This window comes from Geospiza fortis, unplaced genomic scaffold (genome assembly GCF_000277835.1).
Source record: "Geospiza fortis unplaced genomic scaffold, GeoFor_1.0 scaffold23, whole genome shotgun sequence".
NCBI lineage: Eukaryota > Metazoa > Chordata > Aves > Passeriformes > Thraupidae > Geospiza > Geospiza fortis.
Window position 1 is genome coordinate 667,225 of NW_005054303.1, and position 27,352 is coordinate 694,576.

Below are 27,352 nucleotides of genomic sequence, written 5' to 3' on the forward strand. Positions count from 1 at the left end.
AATGGTCTTACTATGTTCTCTTTATTGCAATTTAGAAAGCTTCTTGAAAGAGAAATGTGTACATATTAAGTTCTCTGCAGTTAAAGAAGAAAAAAATGCATTAAAAAAGTTAAGAACTGCTCAGTTAGTATCTTCAGAGAATTGTGAGCAGCATGACTCCATTTATAATTTACAACACATAAGTCACATAATTTTTAAAAACTAACCATTTCCTTCTGCTTTGGCTCACCAAAAGGCAATTTTATTGTGAAGCAGCTATATATAATTAAACAGACATGACTACAAGACCAAGAGAGATTGCACAGAAGCCATCTGATTTCACTTTTCTTTATAATTGCTATATAGGAAAAAAAAAGTAGCTGTTCCAGTCCAGTTTAAATGAAGATGTACATTTGAAGTATCTAACTGTAATATTCTCAGCTGAGGTAATTTGAGATTCTCATTACATTTATTACATAACACAGAATTTACTTTGGTAAATATGTGGCTGCTGTCTTTTTAGAAATCAAACTGCCAAACTGTCCATAATTGGGTAAAAAATTTAAAATTGAAATCCAATATGCTAGGTCAATGCAGTTACAAATTTGCTAAGTCTTCCATGAAACATTACTATACTGGAGAAAAGGGATTCAAACAGCTCTTAAAGTAAGTACAGCAAATAAAAAAACCTCTGCTAGGTTTCAAGACAATAAACGAAATTCACTATATGACCTCTATATAAATAAATGCAAAGATTTCTTGCATTATTTTGGTTGATTCTGTACAAGTTCACTAATTAGTTTCATTTAAATATAACTCTTAGAAAAATTTTATCCAGAACCTTAATGAAAATGAAGAAGGTTGACAGTTCTAATATAGAACTTGCACAACAGTTATCTTAACACTGACTTAACAAGGAGAGGCATATAAAAAGACATAGAAATGACACATTTTAAACTGAAGATGTTTTATCTCAGATTCACTATGAGGATGACTCATTCTTTACTATGCAACTTCATTCTTTACTTGTTAAACAAAGTGTACAAGTTATCACAGCAAAATTTACAGAATAATTGACTTTGGCCTTGGTTGTACAAAGACCTATTTACACATTTGAGATAAGCAAGCACCTTCCTCCCTTTTAATTCTATACATATGTGCAAGCTTTAAGTCTATATTTGCATCTACAAAATCTTGCAAGATAAAAATTCTCTCATACATACACCTTGGACCATTAGAGCAGTGTCTTTATATATATGTGAATGTATAATCTGCTAAATTACCCATTCTTCACATGGATGTGAAGCCTCACTTCCATAGTTAACTCCTTGGTGCTGATGGGTTGGACTGCTGAAAGCAGCTGTTAGTCTGGGGGGGGCACACCAAATCATTGTGCAAAGAGATTAATGTGCCTCAGATTGCCCCCAAATGCAATCAAACTTGGAAATAAGAGATACATGTCCAAAAGTACATTAAATAAAAAACATTAATTGGGTGGTTATTTTTTTTTACTTCTGGTTCTTGAACATAGATGGCAGATCATTTTAATGGACAAACAAATCTCAACACCAAAGAGTTAATGCTGTCTATGCATATCTGAAATAACCCAGTATACCTAAGGTTTAAAAATCCTTTAATTTGTCTTGTGACAATCTAGCAACAAGATAGATTTTTTTCTCACTTAAATATTTAACCCACACCCAAAATGAATGCCTGCTATACAGAAGGCAATTATTCATTCCACCATTAGAATTTCTGAAGCACTGGTAAGTTTGTAAGTACAAGAAAAGCAAAGTACAATTGCAATCAAATACATGACTTTTTACAGAAGGCCTCATTGTGGTAAATTATATACAACATAGTGTTCTCATTTTCCTTAAAGTGCTACCATCGTACTGATACAAGGTCATCTATTGTTTTAGGAGGTCTTTTAATACAGCACCAGCACTGGCATCAGGGGACACTGGCAGTGGTGTAAAAGTAGGCAATGCATCAGAAATAGGTTTCATAAGCAGATGTCCAGAACTACTAGCTGGTGTTATGAGAGGCACTGCTGCAGATCGAGGTGCTAAAAATGGATTTGCATTTGGTCTTCTACCCATTCCTGAGACTGGAGAATCTGGAATATAGAAAATCCCAAATTAACAGTGAAAACACTTTGTTAAAAAGCATTCCTAAATCTATCCAATTTTTCAGCATTTGTTCAGAGACACGTTTTAAAACTGCCTATTACGTCTGCAACGTGTAAGTCCTTGAAAATCTCCTGGCCATGGACTGTAGACACCTTCAAAGATTTTCATTGTCTCTGACTACTCTCATAGAACCATAGAATCCTTTAGGTTGGAGAAGACTCTTAAAATCAATTCCAACTGTGCCAAGTCCACCACCAAAACTCTGTAACAGCTCAAGCTACCCAAGAAAATGTGCACATCTGACAGGCACATGAACACCCTTTGCAGTTCACTTCACCTTTGCAATGCCAGACATGAAATTTCTGTCACACTGACTCCAGCACTGTGCAGAGGTGTAAGGGCACATGCACTACAATGCAGAGCACAGGAAGGTTTGCCAACACATGGCATAGCTTCCCCAGGGTCAGCCCCAAGAAAAACCCCATAAATAAACAGCACTTTGTAACATCCAACTACTTTAGGTGAATTGGAAGAGGGTTTTTTAGCATCTATCTCTGTACATACATATTATATGTAGGGGTTTAGTGTTCAGGGCTTTTTGTTTTAATTTTCTTTTGAGTTTACAGCTAAGTTCCAAACAAAACAAGCTTCTGCAAACCAGCAGGTCTATATTTAGGTGAAGTCTTAAACAATGTAAAAAAATTAAGATCAAACTGGACCAGCTAAGTTGAAGATTTGAATTTTAAATTATTTAAGACAAAAGTACATTAATTTAACACGCATACTATAAGCCAAACTTTTCTCTGTCTTAGAAAAAGTCACCACTCCTGCACAGCTTACAGAGATTTCATACCAGGCCATACACTTAACTGATTTTATTTTGGTCCTCTCTGAGCAACCAGGTTCTATAGAGATGCTGCAAAGTTGTTTTACTTGCATTCTTCACTCACTTCAACACAAGCTGATCAACAGGGATTCTGAAAATCAGGACTGGGTTCACTGCTACACCATATGAAGTTGTCTGCACAGCAACTGTTTGGCTCTAACAGGTGCTGTTAAATCCTTCCTATATCAAAGAGAATTTGGTCCCTCTAATCTTCTGTATTGAGAGTTTAGAAAGTGAGGTATAGATGCAGTGGGAAGGGAGACAGGAGAAGAATAAAAGAAAAAGAAGAATAAAGAATACAGAGAAGAATAAAAAAAAAAAGACAAAAGTAGGACATGGCTGGGGAGAAGAAATCAAGTTCTTAATTTACAAGTGAGGAAGCACAGAAGCATTAAAATCCTCTTGAAAATTCCACCCTTAGTTATTTATGTTCTGTGTAAAGATTAGAATGTTACCTTGCATTTGACTGTTGGGTGGAGTACTGCTAGTTTTACCAGTTCCTACTGCTCCTAAAGGTTTCATGTGATGAACAGAGAGCTTGGGTGGGGGAAGGCTTGGGCGAGATTCAGTTTCAAGGAATTTCACGAACAGTTCTGAAAAAGACTATAAGAAGCTACTAGTTACTATATTTCACTGATGCTCTGGTAAAAAGCACTAAATCAAAAATACATATATACATAAAATAAAAAGCTGTCAACTGCCTGCAATCAATTTTTTACTTCTACTTAGTACTAAGCAGTCCTCAGTGAGTGACTATGAAATTTATTTTCAAAATACACTCTTTATTGTTGTCTCACTAAGAAGCATTTATATAAAATTGATAAACTCTAAAGATAACACACATATTTCGACCATTGTTCCATGACTGATTTAAGCCAGTTATTTCAAGAATTCTATGCTATTACTGACATTACAGTACCTCCTTAATCTTTACTCAACCAATCTCTCCTCCAGAAACACATAAAACCCAATCTTTTCTCTTAAAGCCCCTGTATGCTTTATTTCATAAAGAATCTCAAATAAAGGAAGCATGGAATGATTAAGGTGTCAGTAGCATGACAAGATAAAATTTGGCTTAATAAAGTCTGTCCTATTCACACAGAAGCATTAATTTTTCTCTTTTACTTCTACAGTTAATCAGACCACATCCTTTACTGGCCTATGCACCTGCACTCTTTTAGGGAGAAAAAACCAATCCCTACACTTCAAGATTATTTACAGAGATCCATTCTCAACATTTCTAGCTCAACTGAGCAAAAAAACCAGTCAATTCAAAAACCCCAATCCCTCAGTGCTTGGTCCTTGAGTACATTATTTACTGGCCTGCAAAATGGAAAGTTCCATAGATAAACTGCTCCCGTGGATCATGCTATGAGATCTGTTATTTTAAACTATTTGAAAACTTAAAATATCACTTTTATATGCTGTACATAAGAGGCATTAGCTGCAGCAGCTGAAAAAGCTTTTCAATTTAAATTTAAAGGACATATGGGAACATAGTCATCAAAATACAATGTCATCATATTCTGTACTGTTGAGAATTGTGTAATTCCATACTCTCACATATACTTAACTTCCAGCATTCATAGTTTGCAAGATGAAGTCCATACTGTAAGAAGAGTGATGCCAGGAACCAGTGGAACAGTAATTGTCTTCTGTATTATAAGACAAGATTTATCACTGTGTAATTTTCAATGTCTAAATATTTCCTTAGTGCAGGAAAAAACCTTTTGCCAAAGCAGTTGCACAAAACAATTAAGGCAAGATACACCAGCACCAGTAAATGCAGCTCAATATACTGATGAACCAAACACGGGCATTAATATGCAACTTCCCCATTTTTCCACTCAAACCAAGAGAATGAATGATTAATTCTTACACTATTAAAAATGTTCTGATGAGTTGGTCTCAAAGGTGTACTAGGAACACTCTTTGACCCAGCTCCTCCACCAAGCCAGCCAGTCACCCATCTTGTAACTCCTCTTTGCTCTTCAGATAGTAACTAGAGAAGTATTTAAAGAAAACAAAGTTAGGAAACAACAAAAATAAAGCAGCACATAAATGAAAGTGAATAAATACAAGCTGCAGTGCCACATAATGTGTCACTCTTAGAGATAAATACAAATTTTTGTTGTCAAAACCATATTCTCCAACTCCCAAAAAGGTGGCAGTCTAAAAACTTGCCTCTTTATTTAAAAACATAAGCCTCACATTTTTCACAATAACTACTGGTACATATATAACAGGCTTACTTTTCTGTAACTGATATATTACAGGTACTCTACACAACAGCATAAAATCCTTTCCTTTCTGCATCAGCATCCCTCAGCAAAATGAAATCTACCCTATTAAAACAACATTATCAAAAGATGAAGATCGTCATATAAAAAACATTAAAAAGTACCATATAAAAAAAAAGGTAAGACAAAAGAAGAAAAAACACCCTTTCCCCAGAAAATGTGCAGGGACATTTAGTTCAGCAGCAAGTCATTCTATTTTCAGGTAAGGATACCGAAAAAAAAAAGGAAAAAAAGGAAAAAGAGAAAAGAAAAAAAGAAAAGAAAAAAGGAAAAGAAGAAAAAAGAAAAAAAAGAAAAGAAAGAAAAGAAAAAAAAAGTGCCTTGTTTTCTGCACAGTATTACCTGATCAAGTTCCTCCTTTTTCAGTCCCAAGATACTTCCCATTAACCTTAACACTTCAAGACGTTTATTTTTTGGAGTATGAAAATGTCCAATAAAGAGATTTCTCATCAGCAGTCTGCAGAATAAAAGAAGGTAAGTTATACAAGCTGCTATTGTGTAACAGCTAACACCATAATATTGATGCATTTATTCCTCATACACTTGCCTAATTTACAGTAACACAAATAAACACATCAAATACAAATAACTAAAGGGTACCTCACCAATTTCCTCCAAGTTATTACATTTCATAACCAGTGTGGATTTGGGCAGTATTAGCAATATTGTATGCAGTGAGGTGAAACTGAATGGTAACATAAGCAAATTTGGACGTACATACTACAGTCAGGGAAAATGCCTGTTCTAAGATCTTGATTCAGCAGAGCATATAAAAAGAAAGCTCTGTGTAGTCCCAAACCAAGACATAATGAAGGGGGCAGAGGAGCCCATCTGCCTATCCCTGTTCCAGTTCTGCTGGGTAGAAAAGAAAAATAAAAAGCACCAAGGAAGAGATTTACATGACATACAGGTGATGCAGACACATGAAAAGGCTTGCTGTTCACACCCTGAACATTATAAAATATGTTCATTAAGAACTCTTATCTCCACTTGCAGAGCTGATGCTACAGAAGTGCACTTCTGCTTAAGAAACACATCCGTGAGCCAAAGTCACATATCTATTGGTTTTACTAATCAAAATGACTATTTACAACCACCAAGCAATTGAAAAATGTCAAAATAATAGAAGTTTAATTACAAGGCAACATACAGAAGTACAGTCCTCTACTACACCAGCAACTGTGAGTGCCATTCGTACATTGAGAGGAATAAACCCAAAAACTTAGACCAAATCTTTCATTAAAGACTTACTTATCCACTTTTCCTTCTGTGCTGTTCATAAGGTTCATTAATTTATTTTGCATATCTTCTAACATTTCTCTTCTGATCTCACCTATAAATGTAATGTCACAAAAAAGAAAAAAACTTTGAAACATTGTTGCAAAATTGATCAGTAATAGCTACCTTCATAAATATTGCTGTGGTGCTTTTAAATAAAAAACAAAACCATAAAATCAATGTGATTTTTTAAAAAAGGTGTCAACTTAGTAAGTCACTGCTATTTGAAACCACAAGCTGAAATTTCAGGAATGATACTCAAAGTTGAAGTACAGGACCACACATTAAATAAATCCATTGCAGTAGGTCTCATGAACTGCTCTTTTCTATCTAAATAACACAGAACTAGAAAGAAACTCTTCAGCAAGGTCTGTAGTCATGTGGTGGCAATCTTTTTCATAATGACCAAATTCCATGGTGGCATCAGGTCTTTTTGATCTCTGCCCATAACCTCCAATATTACCCAAACCCAGGTATTCTGTGTACCCGACCATCAAGTTGCCCCTTTGAAGCACCAAGGAGTTCTTCAGTTTCCTAGATGCATTAGTTGCTAGCAGAGCAACATCAGGAGCTTGTTGAGGGTCTGTTCTATTTGGACCCTTCCCACTCCTGTGACTGATGCAAGCCCTGGGAATAGCATGCTGAGACACACTAATGCACCATAGAAACAGTGTTGCGCTTCAAAATTCAGTATACTAGCAACAGAGGCAGACATATGCAAGATTACCCCTGCTTTTGGCAACAAAAACATGAATGGAAGAGATGAAATGTCACAGCTGCCATGAACCAAAAATAAGACTGAGAGAAAAATGGCAAACACTTCAGTCAGGCATCATGGCCTGCAAGCTGAATAAGTAGGCCAGAATTCTAAGTCAATGAATGTGAGGTGGCCTAAGATCAGAAAAACAGCAAAAGTGTCATTTCTCACCAAACTGGGGTTCTGCAACATACTACCCCCCTGAAGTGTAATAAAAGTACAATTAAGCCTTATTCACACACAAAAACCTGACCAATATACTGTAAAATGGACTGTCCATGTGAAGACCAACTCTACCTTACAGATATAAGCAGATGGGATGAACTTTTTCTCCTGTCTCCCTACGAGGTGTAATGCTTACCTCCAAATCCTTTGGAAAAACTGCTGGTCAACTTAGTTTTTAACAGTTTTTGGGCTCATGTTAGTTAAAAATGCTTCATTAAAAAGCCACAAAAGATACACTTTTGTTTCATCTATCTCATAGTTAATTTCTAACATCTTTGTAAGAAAAATGACTTTATGAATTTTTACAATCTTCTTCAAATACTCTGTGGTGCACGCAAAGGGATTCTGCTCATTTCCACAACTTTCAATCTTCAATAAGTGCATGCCACAACTACGTTGATCTCAACTGAAATTAATTAATTAACCCCATGAGAATTCACACAGAGATTTCGTATGTATACACATCAAAGAGCCAGGCTGTGAAATGGATGTAACCTAATGCGCCCTGTTCTCCTGTACTCCACATCTTTATACAAACATTTTACTTCACAAATATGAATTTTAAGGTGTACAGAATAGAACAGTCTAATGTCATGCTGGGAAAATTCTTATTCAAGGAACACACAGAGTAAGCTCCTCATTCAAAGCAAGTAAAACTAAAGGAAAACATGTATTATACAACAATCTATTTTGCAACAACTACATCCATATGCATCAAATTCCATTCCAATAATGTGACTGCTCTTCAGCACTTCTCTCTCAACACACCACGGTGAGGCACAGGATAATTAATTCATGGTTTAAAAGTTTACATTTACTTAAAATTATGCTATTTTGTAAATATGGTTAAATAGGACACCAATACTTGAAGGAAAACATAGGCAATATGATTATAGAATGATTCAGCTGCAGGTGCATGCATAGGTGAGTTGTTATTTGCATGTCCATAGAACAGAAGGGAATAAAGACAGTTATACTACCAATGCCACAAAAAGATAAACAAGCAGCATTTGAAAACAAAGTTCAATTAAATTTTACACTGTTGCTATTTCTCTACAAAGTAAAACAACTGTGAGCTGCTTTTTCAATTTTTATTAATTTCATTTATTCCTTTATGATGGATCTTAAAACAAAAGTATTAATAATTTAAACAAAATGAAAAGTGTTAATAATCTAAATGAAAATTTATATCAAAGAGGATCAACTTTTCAGGACCACTACACAGCTATATCCTATCCACAGTGATTATGCAACTTTATCTTAAAAATATTTTTTAAATAGAACATTTCCCTCCAAAATAGAATCCTACAGCTGAAAAGTACTTAAACATGTACTTGGGGTGTATGAAAAGACTAAGTGACAAAAAGGTCCTGAGCCAAAACTCAGCATGGACTGCTGTAAACCAGACATTTATAGTGTCCAATAATTTGTTAACCATTTATGGCAATCCAGAAAACTGCATCTGGTACATCTTATACTTTTCCATTAAAATCACTTCTTCTGCCAAAAAATCCATGAAGAAATCCTTCAAAAGATTTGGCTAACAAAGCTGTGTCTGGGAATGTATTTGGCCAATATGCAATAAGACATTTTATGTTTTCTTGTATAAATAGAGAATACGAAGTGTTATTTTTTCTTTCTATAAAAGTCATTATTTACTCTACAACAACATTAAAGTGCTGTTTCCTTTATGCAGCAATTCCATTTCAATTTTTTTATCAAGTAAATTTCTTGCCAATACAACACTGCTTGATACTCAGTTTTCTCTCTGAGTTTAAACCTCTCCTGCTTTCTTAAGTAAGGTTTTAACAACAAAATAAACAGTAATGAAGAACTTCCCATTTAAGAGCAGTATTTGCCTATGCCAAAGTTAATTTCAATCCAGGATTTGTGAATTTTTGCTGTAAATGTCCATAGCGAGACATAGATATACAGATCAGTCAATTCAAAAACAGATCAGTAGTTGTACATTATGTAGCAGTTTGAAATTTAATTGAGCTTATAAAATTCATATGTGAACTCAGGAAGCACATCTATGATGCCCACTTGGATGCCAAATTGCATTTGGAGAGAACTAAATTTAAGTAAGCACACATTCAAATATGTAGCAGAAAAGCAATAGACTATTTTTTGTAGAGCTCTTGCTGGAATCTTGAAGGTTTTCAAATGAGATCTCACACCACCTATCTGTCATAAGCAAGAATGCTTCAAGAAAACACTTATTGCAAGAGTAAGACTTACTATAATTTAAAAAGGTATAGCAATAATTAGCTGCCTATGTTGAAAGCATGAGTTACCACTGCACCCAGCAGAGATGGCAGTCACATCTGTGCAAGAGCTGCTGCCTCTATGTCTCTTACCAACTGTACTCTGTATCTATGTAGTACTCTGTATCTATGTTAAATATGGTAGCTGCTTTGGAAAATCTGACAACATTTGGCATTTCACCAACTTTTAAAAAAGACACTTACAGAGCTAAATCAAGTGTCTTGGTATTTACAGGGAAAAGCCCCCAAAACCCAAAAAAAACTTCTACAGGGCTTTCATTTGAGAAAGATCTCTAACAGAAGGTGAACATACTTTTTCACACTTGCTTTATAAACAAGGAAGTCCTCAGAATGCGGAACAGAATTAGTTCCTCATAGGATATGAATTTTTTAAAGTTTCTAGGAATACTACATTGTCTCCTCAGCTACTTGAAATATTTTAAGCAGAAATGAAAAAAATGTAGTTACCTTCTTTCTTAAGTTCTTCAATCTGCTCCTCTTTGATGTCAAGCTGCTCAGTAAGCCTGGATGCTGCATCCAGAGCAGCATTTGCCTCTTCTAAACTCTCCTAAATAGAGGGTAGGAAAGGGACAAAAAGAGAAGCAGGGAAATCACTATCACAACTACCCTAATACCCCACACATCAGACATAACAGATGAAGAGACTGCAATTACTTGTTCTTTCAAATAACTGGATTGTAAACACCCTCAGAAAATAGAGGGTCAGCAGAAAAATGCTATTTTGCTTGCTCAGTGAAGAATTACAATTTAGTTTCACAAGGTTCCATTTCATTATTCAGCCCACCTGCAGTGATACAACTTTTTCTTCTAGGTTTTCTGCTTTCTTCTTCCATTCTGCACTCTGTTTTTGGTGTCTCTCCAGCTCTGCTGAATACATAGCTTTTTCTTCTAAAGAATTAAAAATAAGAGACAAAACAAAACTATCTTAATTTACAACATGTAACTCTTCTTGGGATATGCAACTGCAAAACCTCAGCATTATCATATCTGGTTTTCTCGAGGTAGAGGTGGAATTCAAATTCCATAAATGTGATATTGATCAACAGTTTTCACAGAATTGGTTTTTTCAAGTTTTTTAATAGAGAATATATTCTGTAGTTCAGGCTATCAAAAAGGAAATGAGGTAACTAATACTTCAAAAGAACCAAAATATGGTAACTATTCAGCTACAAAATAATTGTTGCAATCTTTGCTACTTCTTGACAAACCTTACCCTGTTGGAACTGCTCTAGTACCATCTGCAGGTTGGCCAGAGACAGTGCATACTGCTTCACTTGGTCCTGGGAGATGGTCAGCTGCAGCATGGTTTCATCTCTCTGCTTGGAAACCAGGTTTAACTGCTCTTGCAAAGATTCAACTTGCAGACTAGCCTGATGGCTTAATGAAAACAAGATACAATACTTAAATAACAGAAGTTATTACAGTGAAAATAAAACCCCACCAAAAAAACATTGTACCAAAATTTTTGAGCTCAACTTGCAAAAATTATGGTATTTTCCCCCATTCCTCTTTAAAAATAAACAAACAAAACCAACCTAAAAAGAGATGTAAAAGAAGTCTTGCAACAAAATTTTGACAATCAAAGAAAAAAATTCTCATTAACTTCTTTTATTTAAAATGCATTAGAAAAAAATTCTAGTTTTTGTTATTATAACAGCATCTTTACAAAAAAAAGTAAAAAATCTGTATCTTCCTAGTTGTCAGTTTCAATTACTATGAATGAATAGGTCTTTCTAGCAGTTTTTACTTTTAACCCCAGTCTCCAAGAACTCAGTATATCTTCCTACTTACTAATGACTGAATGCTCCACTTAATTTCCCATTGTGCAAAAATATTCTAGCCTCCCAGATGCTGCTACTCATGAGAAATTCAGTGCATCTTGCTCTATATGTTTACACTATGAAGAAGGAAGTTCTCAGCAGTGTAAACTTTCCATGGTATCAGGCACAAAGTACAAATGTGTCTGTGTCTCTAAAGCAATTCACAAGGCATGACAGTCACAGACTGAACATTTGTGCATTGCAGAATATAAAATAAGACTCTTTCAAACTTTCACACACTGCTAAATTGATGGGTTAAGGATTTTTTTTCTAGTTCTAAGCCCCTTTGATGATGATGATGTAAGGTTTCAATAGCTGCAAAAGGAGAAATACATTAAATTCTTGACAGTAGCCAAGTAGATTTCCAATCACCCTCGTGATTCAGAGTAACAAAAGTTCCTATCTTTTGGCTTTTTCAAGTGCTTAGTATGTTACAGGATAGCAGCTCAGTATAATAGAGGCATCAGCATCAGTTTAGTTAACTGTGATATCTAAGACTACCTGGCATTCTCCACTGCAGTAGATGAGGATGCAAGTTTTTCTTCCAAAATCAAAACCTTTTTTCTTAGCTTGACCTCTCTGTCTTCTGCAGCTAAAGCCTCTCTGGTGTAGGAGTCTTCCATTTCCAAAAGGTGATTCCGCAGCCTCTCCAGTTCCTGATTTAGGCGCTGCTCCTTCTCATGCAAGTGCTGCACCTGTGTAGAACATACCTTCAGTTGCTTGGACTACCACTTCATATAAAAAAATTAAGTAAAAAATGTAACACATATCCATTGAAGCACACTGCGAGGGTATTAATTTTAAGTGCTTTTAACAAGTGAATGATACTAAAATAATAAAAAAAAATTACAGATGCAATTTCTTATTCTTTTTTCGTTTATTTCTTGCAACTATAAATTATTTGGTGGTACCTCACTCTGCAGGGCACTGGTCTCCATTTGCTTCTGTTTGAGTGCTACCATAACTTGGTCTCTCTCTTGCTGAAAAGTAACCGCCTTTTCCTGCATTGATTTAACTTCATTTAACAGCTGATTCAATTCTCCTGTCTTGCCCTGTTGAAGACATAAACAAATATTTCAAACATGGCCAATAATTTTACCTGAGGCATAGTCTTTGCCATGAAGAGTGTAAAGATACAACTGATCTAACGAGGAAAAGGGCAGGACGTCTATGGCCTTGCAACACAGAAAAATACCCAGGAAGCGTATTATTTTGAACTTGCCTAGTTTGAAGAGATAATCATAAGTATGAACGTACATACCTGTTCTTTGTCTTTCAACAGCTTCTCAAAAGCAAGAGCTTTTTCCTTCATTGAGTGAGACTCAAACTCTTTCTCTTTCAGCATCATTGAAAATTGCATATTAGTCTCCTGAAGTGCACGAAATTCTGTTTCTTTCTCCCTGCACCTTGCAACTATTTTTTCATTTTCTTCTTTCAGTTTTCGAATATCCATTTCTAAAATTAAATTTCTTTCTTTTAGATTAGTTACAGCTTGCTTCAAAAGCTCATTTTCATTTTCTTTGTTACTAAGATTTTCACTCACGGAAAGTAACTGATCACTTTTAGATTTAATTAATATATCTTTTTCTCTTAGTGACTTCTGTAACACATCATGTTTTTCTTTCATCTGTCTCATCTCTGATTCAGTTCCTTCTTGACTCTTTCTTTCAATCTCTGATGCTGTAGCAACAGAATCAGATAATCGCTGATTGTTTTCCTGAAGAATCCTGATAGTCGAATCTTTTTCTTGTAACTTTTTTTTCAGTTGTTCCAACTCATTTTGAAGGAGTTTGGATTCCTCACTGAGTGCTTCAGGAGGACTGCATTGAACACCTGAAAGCTGTGAAACGGTGGCAGCTGTTGCCACAGATGGTGTTACCAAATCCAGTTTGCTCAGGAGAAGATCCTTAGTGTTATAAAGCTGTCCTATGCTGTGTTGAACTTGTGCTAATTCTTGACTAAAACTTTTCAGCTTTTTCTCATTCTGTTCATAACTCTGAATCAAGCCATTATAATCTACCTGCAGCCTTGAAGTACTATCACTTTCAACAGAAATTTGTGCTTGCAGCCTGTGCAACTCTTCTTGGAGGTGAGCTGACTCATGCTGCATGTTCTGGACCGTGGTTATTACTTGTTGTTTCCACTCTTCCATTTTCTTTACTTGCTGTTTCAGTTTATCACGTTCTTGCAGAAGTTCCTCAAACTGGTTACTGTTCACACCCCCTGCCCCATTATCAGCACCTGTACTGGATGTCTGCAAGACAGTCAGTAAGGTTTGGCATTTTTGACTTAGGGCATCTATTTCAATGTCTTTTTCTCGAATGATACGAGATAGATTCTGAATAGTTTCTCTAGACATGTCTTGACTGCTGTTTTCAGATCTATTAGATAACCTTCGGTTCTCCTCTTGCAACCTCACCAAAGCTGCTTCTTTAGCAGCGACCATGTCCATGATATTACGATATTCTGTTTTTAACTGACTGTTCTCCCTTGTCTTTTCACTTAGAACTGCTAGTACTTGTTCTCTTTCCAGAACATAAGCTTGCAGCTGCTGCTGAAGGGAAAGAACATCTTGCCTGTAGGAAGCTGAGGAAACTCTAGCATTAAGAGCTTGTATTTCTAAATCTTTCTCTTGAATGATCCGAGTAAGTTTACCAACTTCATCCTTAGAGAGCTGATCAATTTGCTGACTTAGAGAAACATTCTTTTCATTTAACAGCTTAATCTCCATCTCCCTTTCCTTGATACCTTTGACCAGTCTTTCAATTTCAGCTTTAGATAAGTCATGTTTTTCATTTCCATTTTCTCCATTAAGAGTCTGAACCTTGGTTTCCTGAAAAAGATCAGAAGCATCAGTCTGAATAATCTGTCTCTCTTTGTGCAACTGAGTTTTAATTTGTTCAATTGTTTTCTGCAAATTTTTGATTTCCTCATCTTTTTCTAAAAATAGTCTTTCATGTGTGACATTCATTTGCTGACACTGCAGCTTGGACTCATCTATTTCCTTTCGCTGCTCCTGCAGCGACTGCTGAAGTTTCACTGTTGCTTGATTCTGATCTTCTATTGTTTTTTTGTGAACTTTTATTTCTTCTTCAAGATTATTCTTTATCACTTTTAACTGTGTTACCTCACTTTCAAGTTCAATAATAATATCTAAAGTTTTAGGCTCAACCACAGGTGTAGATCTACTTTGCTGATCCTTAAGCCGTTCAATTTCTTCTTTCAAATGATTATTTTCTTCCTTCATGACTGCAAGACTTCTGTCTTTTTCCTCCAAGTTCTGTTTTAAGACATCCTGCTTTTTTGAAACTTTCATATATTCCTCAAGTTCCTGCTTCGCCTGTAAGGCTTGATTTTTGTATTTTTCAATGAATTCCTCTTTCTCTTTTATAAGATCCGTCAACTGCTTTTGTCCTCCTAAGCTAGTAGTCAACATGTCCTTTGTTTCTTGATGGTCAAGTTCCATCTGCTCAATGGTCTTTTTAAGCTCAGCAAGTTTAAAGTCTTTCTCTTGATGAAGCTTCACCAGGCGCTCATGTTCGAGCTGCAGGGCACTGGTATCCATACTACGCGCCTTTGATAACTCCTCAATAGTTTGCTCATAATTACGTGCTTGTTCCAAAAGCCTCTTCTCTGTCTCGTTTAATTCACTCTCTAACTGCCTTTTCTCCATTTTCAAAGCCTCCACAAGAGTGTCTTTTTCCAAATGAACTTTCTTTTTCTCAGAAATGGCATCACTTAACTCCTGTTTTAGTTCTTCAATGGCTGCCATCAGCTTTCCATTTTCTATTCTGAGATTAGACAGAGATTTCTGGAGATCTTCATTTATTTGTTTGTTTTCTGAAACATCATTCTGTAGTTTTGCAATTTCTACTTCTCTTTCTTTCAGAATCAGATCTTGACAAGTGTAGTTAGATTCCTCATGACTTCTTTCTGTTAACTTGCTCAAGGATACATGAAGTTCCTCCTCTCTTTCTTTTAGTCTCTGCTGCAACTCTCCAATTTCTTTTTTACTATGCGAGTTATACTCCTGGGCTTTCCTTAATTGTTCCTGAAGATCTTTAATATTGTCTTGTAGCTGCTGCTTAGTTATATGCAAATCATTAAGTGCATATGAACAGTGGCTTAGTTTTTCTTTCTGACTATCTAACTCTTTAATAGCGTTCAACTTCTCAGTTTCCAATTCTGATACCTTCTTTCTTTCACAATCTATGTCAAGTTTCAGCTGTTTGATGATACTATCAGTTTCTGTGTGTTTCTTCGACAGCTGCTCTTTCAGTGTAATCATATGCTGGAAATGAACACAAAACAGAATTCATTAGGGTAGCAAAAGCAGCTGAACTATGCATTTCATTCACTTCTATCCTCTAAACAATAAAAAAAAGTTGAGAGGAAAAAAATGTTTCTTAGTCACCAACATAAGTTGGCAAGTAGGATCAACTAGTCAATGCTAAATTAATTAAAACCAAATATCAAATAAGAACACATTACATTTCACTACCAAAAAAAAAAAAAAGAACACCACCTCTAAAAGAACCTTAACTACCTAAATGAAGAAATAAAAAAAAGACCTTCTTAAAAACAAAGAACTGTCAGAATTTGTCAAGACATTTGGAATTCAGCAAACATCCATTGCTAAAAAAAAGAGTGGCATTACATTTAAGTTATCTGTATATTCTATTTTCAACTTTTTGTTTCAACTTTGGATTCATTTCATAAGTGACTCACTGGTGAATCAATAAAATTGAAAACACATGGCTTGCAGCTCAAATTACAGGTCAAATATACTGGAACTCTGACAAAGAGGTGTAATTTAATTCTGATTAAATATAATTGGTGACTTTTTTATTTCACGAATGCTCATATTATAAAGAACTTGCAATAAAGTTACTTAAATCTTCTAAATAATTAAAAATTATAAAGGAAAAAGTTTCAAAAATCATTGTAATGCACACTAAGACAGATCAGACTATTACCAGGATAAATTTCATCAGAAATGTTGCAATGAAAAATCAGGGACTATTTAACTGGACTTCATGAAGTAACATCTCTTATGGATAGCTGACACGCTATATTTCTTCTCTGTCTATAACAAATGGGTTTTACTTGCACTTCTGAATTTCACATTGACATGGTAGATATAGAGAAATACTGGCCTCAAGTAGTTGTTTTTAGGCCTCAAAAGATAACTTATATTTCCCTGCTATCTATGTTCAAAGATCAACTTAAAAGACAAACACACATACACAGAATTCAAAACATTTATTCAGTAGTTCAGTAATTAGTTGTAGTATTTATTACCTGAGTAGCTTCTTGATTCTGCTTGTCTAGTTCTTCCAATTCTGCTATTAATGTTTCTCTTTCAGCAACACTTTCATCTAATTCATGTTCTTTCCTTTTCAAATCTTGTCTTAACTGATTTATTTCTGAATTGTGATCCTCTGTATTCGAAGAAAGAATATTCTCATGTTTATGTTGTGCACTTGTCAGTTCCTTCTCAAGTCCCTCAAAATAAAAAAAATTGTAAATATCAGACTTTATCTTGCTGAAATTACATTAGAATCTCTAAGTCTGCATAAATACTACCCCAGTTAAATTTTTTTTGCTGGGAAGTATTTCTACCATTCATACATACACATTTATTTCTTCATCACTTGGTTTAAGAGTGTATAAACTTCTGCACAAAAAGCCAGGGTATGGTAAGAAGTTATATCCACCTCTAAGGTATGGATTGACAGCTGGGATAAACTATTATAACTGCAAGAGCCACCCTAAACACAGCAGGCTGCATGGTGGGATGGAAGTTTTAATCAAGGGCATCTAAACATCATTATGAACAATGCTATGGGAACTCCTGAATGCATGCAAAACACAGAAAAACTCAGTTGAAAAATACTACTGGATACAAAGTAAAATAAACCAAATCTCTCAAGAGTTCATAAAGGACCAAGACAACAACACCAAGAACTAAAGGTGTGATATGTTCCACTGCCTCACTTCATCAGTAAGATGGAATGCAGTATTATTATGAGTACTACACAGAAGGGAAATATTTCACAACTGGTAAGTACCAAAACTGAAACATGCTAAAGCAGAAGTGAAAAATGACATATTTTACAGAATGCACTATTAGTACTTTGAAAATGTATGTTACAGCTTTCTAGGCAATAATGAGATGGGTAGAACTTGAATGGTTTTCCTAATAGAACACACTGTGGAGTTTCATAAGCAAAAATATATTGCTTCTATAAATTCCACATATAATTACAGAATTAGACTACAATTATTTCCTTTTATATTACATTGCTATTTATGTAGAAATGCAAATGTTGGAAAAAAAAGAAAAAAACAATTTAGAAATTGCTTTACCTGATTTAAACTGGAAAGTCTTGCTATTTCATTTTCTGCTTCTATAAAGGAAAATGAAATCAAATAGATAATTTACTACTTTTCAAACAACAATAAAACAAAACCATTCTCCCACCATGTCCAAATAGAACTCTGCTGCTCCAAAGGGAATAGTTTCACAGCATTTTGTGATGACAAGCATCAGTGCCATAAAAGCCTCAAACATACCATCAGTCACCACCTCAAAGCAGAGTATTACTTTCACAACTCATCCCACATCAGGAGGACTTTGGCACTAGAGTTCATCAGTTATGAAATATTGAAGTATTTTCTACCTACTGATATGTTTCTTAAACAGGTATGTTACTGTTTCCTTAAGGAGAAGATCTTAGCAACTGACTACCTTTATACACACACAAAAATGTACTCTTTGAATTTAAACAAACAACTTCTATTGAGGCTTACTTACTTTTAAAGGAAAAAAACCCCTACCAAACAGTTGGCAGACATGATTACTTCCCTAATCAGAAGCCCCTAAGACAACCACACTAGTCCTAACAGGATTCTCTTTTCTGCTTCACCTTACTTCAATGGACAATGCTTTTCTAAAACAGCAATACTTTAAAAGTACACATACTCATATTCAGTTTTAAATTCAAAACTCAAATAAATTTTGAGTTTTAGAAGTGAAAATATACTAAAAATAAAAAATAGTAATAAAACATCCTATTCTTAGTACCTAACAATGCTTGCTGTAGGCTGACAACATCTTGTGGTAGTGACGTCTTTGACTGGAGCTGCCTCTGTTCTTTCAGGAGAGCATCTTGTTCTGCCACAGACCTTTGAAGTGCATCAAAGTCAGATTTAAGCTTTTCATAATCTTGTGCTATTTGGATTTTTTCTAGCTTGTCAAATTCTTGCTCTTTCAGAAGATTTTTGTTTTCTGCTTTGGCAGAAGATAATTTGTGATTTAATTTTCTTATTTCTTCCTCTAGGTCCTTTACAACCTGCAACTCTTCCACCTGTCCTCCATCTGGACTCTGAGCTTTTTTTTTCTGTTCAGGAATTTTAGGGTCATCCACGGCATCAGTGCTCACACCATCTAAAAGACAAAAGAGATTATTTGCAATATTAATCATAACCATCACTCTAGATCTTTTACTTCTCTTCTTTCACCTCTTCTTCAGACAGAGGGAGATAGAATAAAACAAAGACAGGTCATCATTAACAGAAAGCTTGGTTAAATAGGTTTAACATTTGAAGCTGTGCTATACATATTACTGGTATGGACAGTAATATCCTGGTAGGACAAGGAGCTTTTTGAATACTTTCACATGCATGGCTCAAAATAATTTTAAATATAAGTGTTGCAAGACGCTTTGTTTGCAATTTAATTAGAATATACTTGATCCCCACCTGTCTTGGTGAGGAGATGACAGTCTAATTTATCAGGATTTGGAATCTCTCAATTTTCTAAGAATAATTTATCAAATCCCATCTAATTCAGATTGATGCAAATCCACTTATAATTTAATTAATTACATTTCAAAGGTTTGCCAAATACTTGTTACAGAGAAAAATTTGCTCCAAATAATTTGCTAAATGATACACAAAGGTATTCAACTAAGAAAAACATTTTCCAGAATTAACCTTTTTACAGATCCATCATACTCTCATACTATACTGACATTCATGTTTCTGTAAAATCTTCTATAATTCCACATAAGTTAGAGAGTACAAAAAGACATCATCAGAAGAGTACAGGAAAAAAAAAAGTTAAATGAAAGCACACTACTTGTGAATTCACTTCTGTGTCAGCTCCAACACTTGAGCCTGCCCTAGTCCCTATTATGTGGTCAGACAGAATGACCAAAATAAAAATATAAAATATTCTAGTTCTTCAAAAGCCACTAGCAGTATTCATTTGGCACATAAGTGGTGATGCAAAAGATAAGGGACTTCTGCCTTCAACTTCCTTAAATCAGTCCTGCTGGTGTATGTATGTGAAGTGAAAAAACATCTTACATCTTAAGAAGCATCTGATTTTAAGGAATAAATTCCCATCAGTACTACCTTTAAAGTTAGAGAAGCTGTAAAAAAAATTTCCCTTCTTTCCAAGAAGGGAATAGATCTCCTGTTCCAAAAGGAGAGTATATACTCTCTAAAAGTCCAAGTTTTACCAGGTAAATACAGAGGTTTACAGGTAAAGCTTATGTATTTGTGCAGAGAAGCCTCTTGAGGAAACCTAACTGGCATGACTATATTTAAGGAGGATAAAATACTTACAAGGCAACAAAAAGTTATTTGTGGGAACTACTGAGCTTCTACATTGTAGTTATGCCACACATTAAGGTGTGGCCCTTATGGCAATCGTAGAATCACAGCACAGTTTGGGTTGGAAGGGCCTTTAGAACATCTGGTTTCAACACCTGCATCATCATGGGCAGGGATGCCACCCACTAGATCAGGTTGCTCAAGGTCCTATCCAATCTGGCCATGAACATTTCCAGAAAAGGGGCATCCACACTTTTTCTAGGCAACTTGTTCCAGCATCTCACCACCCAATCTTTGAGCTTTTGTCAAGTAACCCAACTGGCACATAGTACTTCCCAAAAAAGTTATTTTTTGTCCTGTTACTTTGTTATCTTCAATTCAGTATGTCTTATCCCTACCTACATTTAGTTTAAGTTAAAAAACCAACCCAGAAAGTGCAAAATTCGGAGCACAACAATTGGTATGTATGCAAAATGACCCTCCAGACTGACAAATGCCACAGATGAAATGCTATCATTCCAGTGCTCAAGCCAACCAGAATGAATAAAAGATATGGGACACGTGTCTTAAATATGAAGCTGAACTGAAATTGAAATTTAAATTCAAAACATCATGTATTTGATATATATTGTACTGCTACATGCATATTCAGCATTTTAACCCAAATTCACTCCACATAAAATAAAAGAGGATGCATATGGTAACAGAGACCTTGCTGTAACCGATTCTCAAGTTCTTCAATTCGCTCCTCATATTCACGCAGCTCTTCTCGGTGTCGACGACTTAACTCTACTAATTTCTGTCTGTGGGCATCCTGCAGTACTGACAGCTCATGCTGATGTTCATCTATTTCTTGACTTAAATTCTGTTTGAGCTCCTAAAAATATCATTAGAGAAACAAAACGGCAAAATAAAGCACAGTGTCTTTTTATGTCAGAAATAATACAATACAAAAGAAAGAAGTTTCCCCCAGTCTAATTCAAGGATTTATTGAAGGATTTCTCACAGAAGTCAGGTGTTTTGATCTTTGTTGATTGGGATTTTTTAAACAGGTGGAAAGAAATTCCTTTTAAAAATATGTTTACACAAATAGTATGCTCTCCACAAGAGCAAATACTAAACCAATGTAAATCAATTACAAGTCTTACACACAAAGTGGATACACTAGAATGCATTTTTAGTAACTTTCTAGGATGACATGTAAAATCCATATTTTGCACCTTCAACAAAAAAAGGCAATGTGTTTCTGAGAAGGCAGAAATTATTCTGTGTATCTAAAATACACTCTCATAACTCATCAACAGCTTCACAAAGTGATTTGCCCTTGTAAGTACTAATGTCACTGTTTCAACCTAACATACTGTAATAATCAAATCATACAAACACCTTTTCTCAGAGTAATTGTTTTAAAATATTGTACTGCTGACTGAAGGGTTGCTATGCTACTACATGCCCCCATGCATTTTTAATAACGTTATAATAGTGTTAGTTAAAATATTTACAAGTCATGTGCAAAACCATACACCATTTACACCACATACAAAACCATGAAGAGTACAGCACAAGAAGATTAGTTTGTCATCTTACCTTAACAACATTTTGTAGTTTGCATATTTCACTTTGTTCAGCATCATTTGTGCCTTGCACTTTGGAAGACTAAAAAAACCCAAACCATATATCCATATGAAAAATGTGATAAATACATGTATTTATCAAAGTGGTTCCTCTATTGATACTCAAAAGTAGAAAACAACAAAGCTAACATGCAGCAAAATAAAAATCCATTGTAATTCTGATTTTAAAAAAAATACATTTTAATGGAAACATTTTAATTTTTTATGGATTTTTATTATTACATTACTAGATATAATGGGTAAAAATTTGGAGTGGAGGTGTTATTGCTCATAGTAAGACAACAGGGTTGCTTAGTTTTGAGTATTTTCACATGGGAGAAGTATACCTCTAAAATCAGGCTATACCTGAAAAATGGTAACTCACATCAGCAGCAGCTAGAAAGATTATATCCATTTTTGTCTCAACAGACCATGAATTATAACTGACATATCAAGGACTGGGAGAAGAGAAAGTATAAAAGCATGCAACTATCCAGTCATTACTTTGAACAGTACTGTGCTATCAATAAAAGTCAGTAACACACCCAAGGGGAAGGGAAGTATTTTTTTGAAAGACTGAACAGAAATGAAACCCTGAAGTAGCATTCTAAGTGAATGTTCACGAAATCCTTTACCTAACTTGACAAATCATGCATAAAAGCATTGCAAAAAAGCATTTGGAAGTTAGTCACTGAATATGTCCTTAGTGATGTGAGAGCACAAAAGGTTTCATCTTTTCCATCACAACATGTTGCTTCTAGAAATTTTTCAGCACAAACTTTCAAAAATCCACCAAATACAATGAAAACATTAATTTGGAGGGGAGAGGGAAGGGCAGGGTAGAAGAGAAACCACTCACCACTGCAATCTGTTTCCAGTGGTCAACCTCCGATTCAAGCCTGGAAACTTCATTGGATAATCTGTTTATTTCTTGTTGTGACCAGATTATATCTCCAAAATCCATGTCATCTCCTTCAAAACCTGAGGAATGTCTGACCTCTGCAACATAGGAGGCCGATGCAGTGGCTGCTGGCAAAACACCAGCTCCCAGCTGAGCAGTCTGAGCAGCTGTCTGTACTTTCTGCAGTTGTTCCTGTAGTGCATTCTGTCTGGCTTTTAGATGGCTGATTTCCACCTGGATATACAAAATAAAATACATGTTTGAATAAGAAGAATATCAAAATACACTCTACTTTACCCTTTGTGGCCTTATGAAATGTGAACCAAACAACACCCCCAGCACAAATAACTGATCACTTTCACTAAAAAATATGAAAAAAATTCCAAACATTCTCACAATGGAGAAAAAAACCCACCTTGAGCTCAAGTGTTATAAAGTACCTCAGACAAAAACATGGGGTTTTTAGCAGCAAAGGTACACAAGCAGTACAGCAATATCCAGGCTAACCACTTATACAAAAATAATTAAATATAAAAGAGGGTATTCAGATATGAAAGTTAAGCAATATATGATGATTTTCTAGTTATTTTTATTACAATTGATTTCTTTTATGCTTAACAACTCCATGTAGTGAAAATTTACTTACTTACAATAAAGTGAAATTAGCTGCATGTAATTTTCTTGTAACAGCTCTGTTATTGTATTTAACAAGCAGAATTTCATACATCTCATAGTTCTGCTTCCTCTAGTTCCCACATGAATTTGTGAACAAATCAGAAATGAAACTCCTTTTTGTGTATATCTCAGCACACTGGCAACTTTCTTCATTTAGGTCTATGAAATCTCATACAATAGCCTATAAAGGTGATGCTTCCATCACAAAGGGACATTTTATGAATTTTGAAAGCTAGTTCTGTTCTCTTTAATTGTATATTGTTAAGATAAATAATGATACCTGAAGACCAAATAATTGTTTCAAACGGGAATTTGTTCCTGTTGCCTTCTTTTAAAGTAACTGAATCAGCAATACAAAGCAGTAGAGTGTCTGTTCTCAGAGTGATCCCAGAAACAACAGAAATTCTGACGGTTGCCCGACATTCCCAGAGCATTTTCTCTTGTCTCAACTGTCTCCTGGCAGCTTGGCTTACATTACATGATTTGATGAAATAGGTATTAGTCTACATTAACAAACCAAGAAGCCATAGCTGTGACCAGTATTTCCCCTTGAAGAGAACAGACACTAGAACAAAGGCACTAAACAGCACAACAGGTAAGTTTATTGGACACACAGAAATTTTACTCTGTGTCTTACCTCTTTCTGTTGAAGCTGACTGCGGTACTCGATAGACAACTGCTTTATTTGCAGCTCTGCTGCTTCATGCTTTTCCTCTAAGTCACTACAGACTTTTTTCAGTCTATCATTCTAGCACAAATGAGAAATGAATGTTGGTAAACTCAGAACAGTCCTTAAAGAATCAGAAAAGCACAAAACTACTGGACAGTAAAGTTAAATTGTACAGATGTCTCATGTTACTTCATTCAAACACACAGTAACAGCAATGTGTGGGCCCCAAATCATGGTCACATCCAAACTTTCCAATTTTATATGACATGGACTCCAGCTCACTTTCAGAAAAAAGGGCTGCCATGACCAGAGATAAATGCCAAGAATTAAATAAGTCAGGGCTGAATCACATCATAGCAAGATCCACAGGTAGAATTTAAGAACTGCCACAAAGCACAAACTGGAGCTAATATCCAGTGTTTTCTCGCTGACCTCAGGCAAGAGCAGATGGCAAGAAACTAGAAAGAGGACAAGCAGGAACAGTTATATCCCCAAAATAGTATCTTAACTTCACAATCCTGTTGAGGCCTGAAGGCATACATGAAAGTTGTTTATTTAGAGACATAAAGAAAGTCACAAGACCAACAAGTCCTATTCAAGAGCACAGAAAGTCACTTTCCATGAGGGTACATGAGATTTTGAAGTGGTTTTGGAGAGGCACAAGCAGCCTACGCGAGAATGACCAAACAGCAGGACAACAGAGAGAGAACAGCACCAGGGAAAATGCCCACTTTTGTCAGAGCCAAGCCTACTGCTGCAGTCCTGACAGGGCAGGAACAGTCACAGTTAGCAAAAGATGAAAACTTGTAGCACATGCATACACCAATAAACATGTCTGCCCCTAAATAAAATGTGTGTTCCTAACTGTGATGGCAGTTTGGCACAAAACCAGAGTCACATTCTAACACCACTGTCACCCTTGTTTCTGGATTTACCCAGGATATTTCAGTGCAATATTTCAACTTCATACAAAACAAATCATAATCATTGCATTTAATTACAAAATAATGATCTAAAATTTCTTACTTCAAGCTTTTGTGCTGCATTAATACTTTCTATTTCTCTGAGTCTAGAATTGGACACATGGAGTTCTGTTGCTGCATCTGAAAGAAAGTGAAAATTTTCATTTTAATTACAATCCTTTCAATCTGTTAAGACCAGTTATTAATACATATCTTACTTCAGACTACTTTTACGTTCATCCCTAGGTAAATATCAAAAGCTGTTTTTATCAGAACACTGTAAGAATTCTTTTTCAGACAGTCTTCCTGCATCTAATTTAGTTCGCTCATATTTAGGCTTTAAATCAAATCAAAACCCTAACAGATTAGTATAGATTTAAACTTTAAAGTAAGGGAGATAAAAATGTTTTATTGACTATTTTGTGTCCCTGAATCTGTTTCTCATTTCAGACTTGTTCCTGACCTAAGAGCTGTGTTTCTCTGTAATGCCATGCTAAGTTTCAAAACAAGTATTAATTCCATTAAATACACGTAACAGTGACTGAATTTTCAGAAAAAACCCAAACCACCCACACCCAACAAAACATCAACCCCATAAGACTCATTGTCTCTAAAAAGGGGATACATCTGCTATCCCAGCTTATTCAATAGAAAAAGCATGTAATTCCAGATACATTTTAATGATCAATCTTCCTTAAATTGACTATGTTTACTTCTCCTATGTCCTACCTTTAATGGACAGAAACTCCAAATTTCCTTTTAGCAATGAGAAATCATCCTGAATTGACTATAAAGCAACCTTGACAATACTTCAAAATTGGAAATTAGTAAAATTTCCAAGTAAATACTATATTTCATAATTTCCCATGTGCTGTTTAAAACAAAGACAGCTCAAGCACTGCAGAGGAAACAATCTACACATGAAAACTGCAAAATGGAAGATGTGCAAGTTCATAATCCACAAACAACTGATGGGAGTCAAAACACTGAATGTAAGGGATAATATTAAAACCTAGCAAATTTTAACCAATTAGGAAATTAAAAAACCCCAGACTGTAAGGAACTACTTGAAAAGTGTTGTAAAGGCCACATATTATTTAAAAGTTTTTACAGAAGAGTACTTGGAAGGCACTAGATTTTTTACACCCTGGAGTCTAGTCACCCATATGAATGTACTACCCTGAAATTTTTAGGAGACTGAAGTTGTCCACAGCAGTATCCAGCAGTGAAGCACACCTGCAAGGAACTACTAAACATCAGTACATCTCTCTTGCACAAACTCATGCACCAATGTGAGTTCACAATCTATCCTTCAAAAAAGCAAAACAAATACCCTACATGACTGCACAGCTCAGGAAAATAAAATATTCTTTCACAATGCTTCATAGTTGAGAGATTGTAAACTAAGTAGAATTGCTTAATTCCACATTTAAAATGACTATGCAGAAGTCTTAGCTGTTCTTTGTAGTTTCTATTCTTAACACTGTTTTGAGGAAGCTAACTTTTAAAATAATTTATAGTTACACAATGATAATACTAGCGATATTAATCTATTGATACTTATTACCACATTATACAACAGCTTAACTAAAGTTTTTTTCAAAAAAACCAAAAGTCATTACAAAAAATAGGAAGAAAATATTATATTCCAGAACAGATTTACTATTGGTTTATAGAATATCTCACTCTGATGTCTCTGAGAGTTTTTTTGTGTTTTTATTTTTTTTTTTCTCTAAATTTCTGTTTTAAAGATAAATCACTCCAGCCTCTAATCCTTATACAGCAAGGGCCATGTTCTCCTACTTAGCTGTAGGGGAATTGTAGAACCCGACAGGTTTCTCTGGGCACAACTGAAATATAAACAAAACACTGACAAACACTGAACCTTTGCCTCTGTGACACGTCAGACTTAGATCACACCAGTGGCAAAACAACCTCTGTACTACAACTCTGCAGTTTTATGGAACCGGTGTAAAAGCAGCTAATTAACTGAGAGTTTATCTAAACTAAGCAAACAGGAAGGAAATAGAGTGTTGTTTGAGTGCTGTCATTCCGGAGCAACACAACACTTCACGGAATTCAGAAACCTCTCAATAATAACCCTAAACCAGATTAACATCTGCTATTAGAGCCTGGGACTATATTTGTGTATTCTCTAGATCCTGAGATCACAAGAGCGGAGTAAAAACAAAAACAAAGGCAGCAAAGGCAGCAGCATTCGCGAAAGGCACCAAGCCGCGACCG

The 27,352-nt window shown here is 35.2% G+C and overlaps 1 protein-coding gene across 3 annotated transcripts; it reads right to left on the bottom strand.

The window, feature by feature from the left end:
• On the bottom strand, positions 1 to 25,244 carry TRIP11 (thyroid hormone receptor interactor 11). Of its 3 annotated transcripts, XM_014311867.2 has the most exons (19): positions 25,173 to 25,244; positions 24,114 to 24,224; positions 22,760 to 23,035; positions 21,875 to 21,943; positions 20,999 to 21,164; positions 18,753 to 19,115; positions 18,035 to 18,075; positions 16,967 to 17,170; positions 12,927 to 15,956; positions 12,577 to 12,717; positions 12,167 to 12,360; positions 11,059 to 11,222; positions 10,630 to 10,733; positions 10,293 to 10,392; positions 6,549 to 6,630; positions 5,640 to 5,754; positions 4,877 to 4,999; positions 3,453 to 3,600; positions 1 to 2,098 (listed from the first exon to the last, which is right to left on the bottom strand). In XM_014311867.2, the coding sequence occupies exons 3-19, from the start codon at positions 22,862 to 22,864 to the stop codon at positions 1,890 to 1,892; spliced, it is 5,358 nt and encodes a 1,785-aa protein (XP_014167342.1). In that variant the 5' UTR covers positions 22,865 to 23,035; positions 24,114 to 24,224; positions 25,173 to 25,244; the 3' UTR covers positions 1 to 1,889. The 3 variants fall into 3 exon arrangements, with proteins under 3 accessions (XP_014167342.1, XP_030922084.1, XP_030922085.1); XM_031066224.1 differs by lacking the exons at positions 24,114 to 24,224; positions 25,173 to 25,244 and having other exon boundaries at positions 16,967 to 17,158; positions 22,760 to 22,995; XM_031066225.1 differs by lacking the exons at positions 21,875 to 21,943; positions 24,114 to 24,224; positions 25,173 to 25,244 and having other exon boundaries at positions 22,760 to 22,995.
• Positions 25,245 to 27,352: the final 2,108 nt, after the last annotated feature.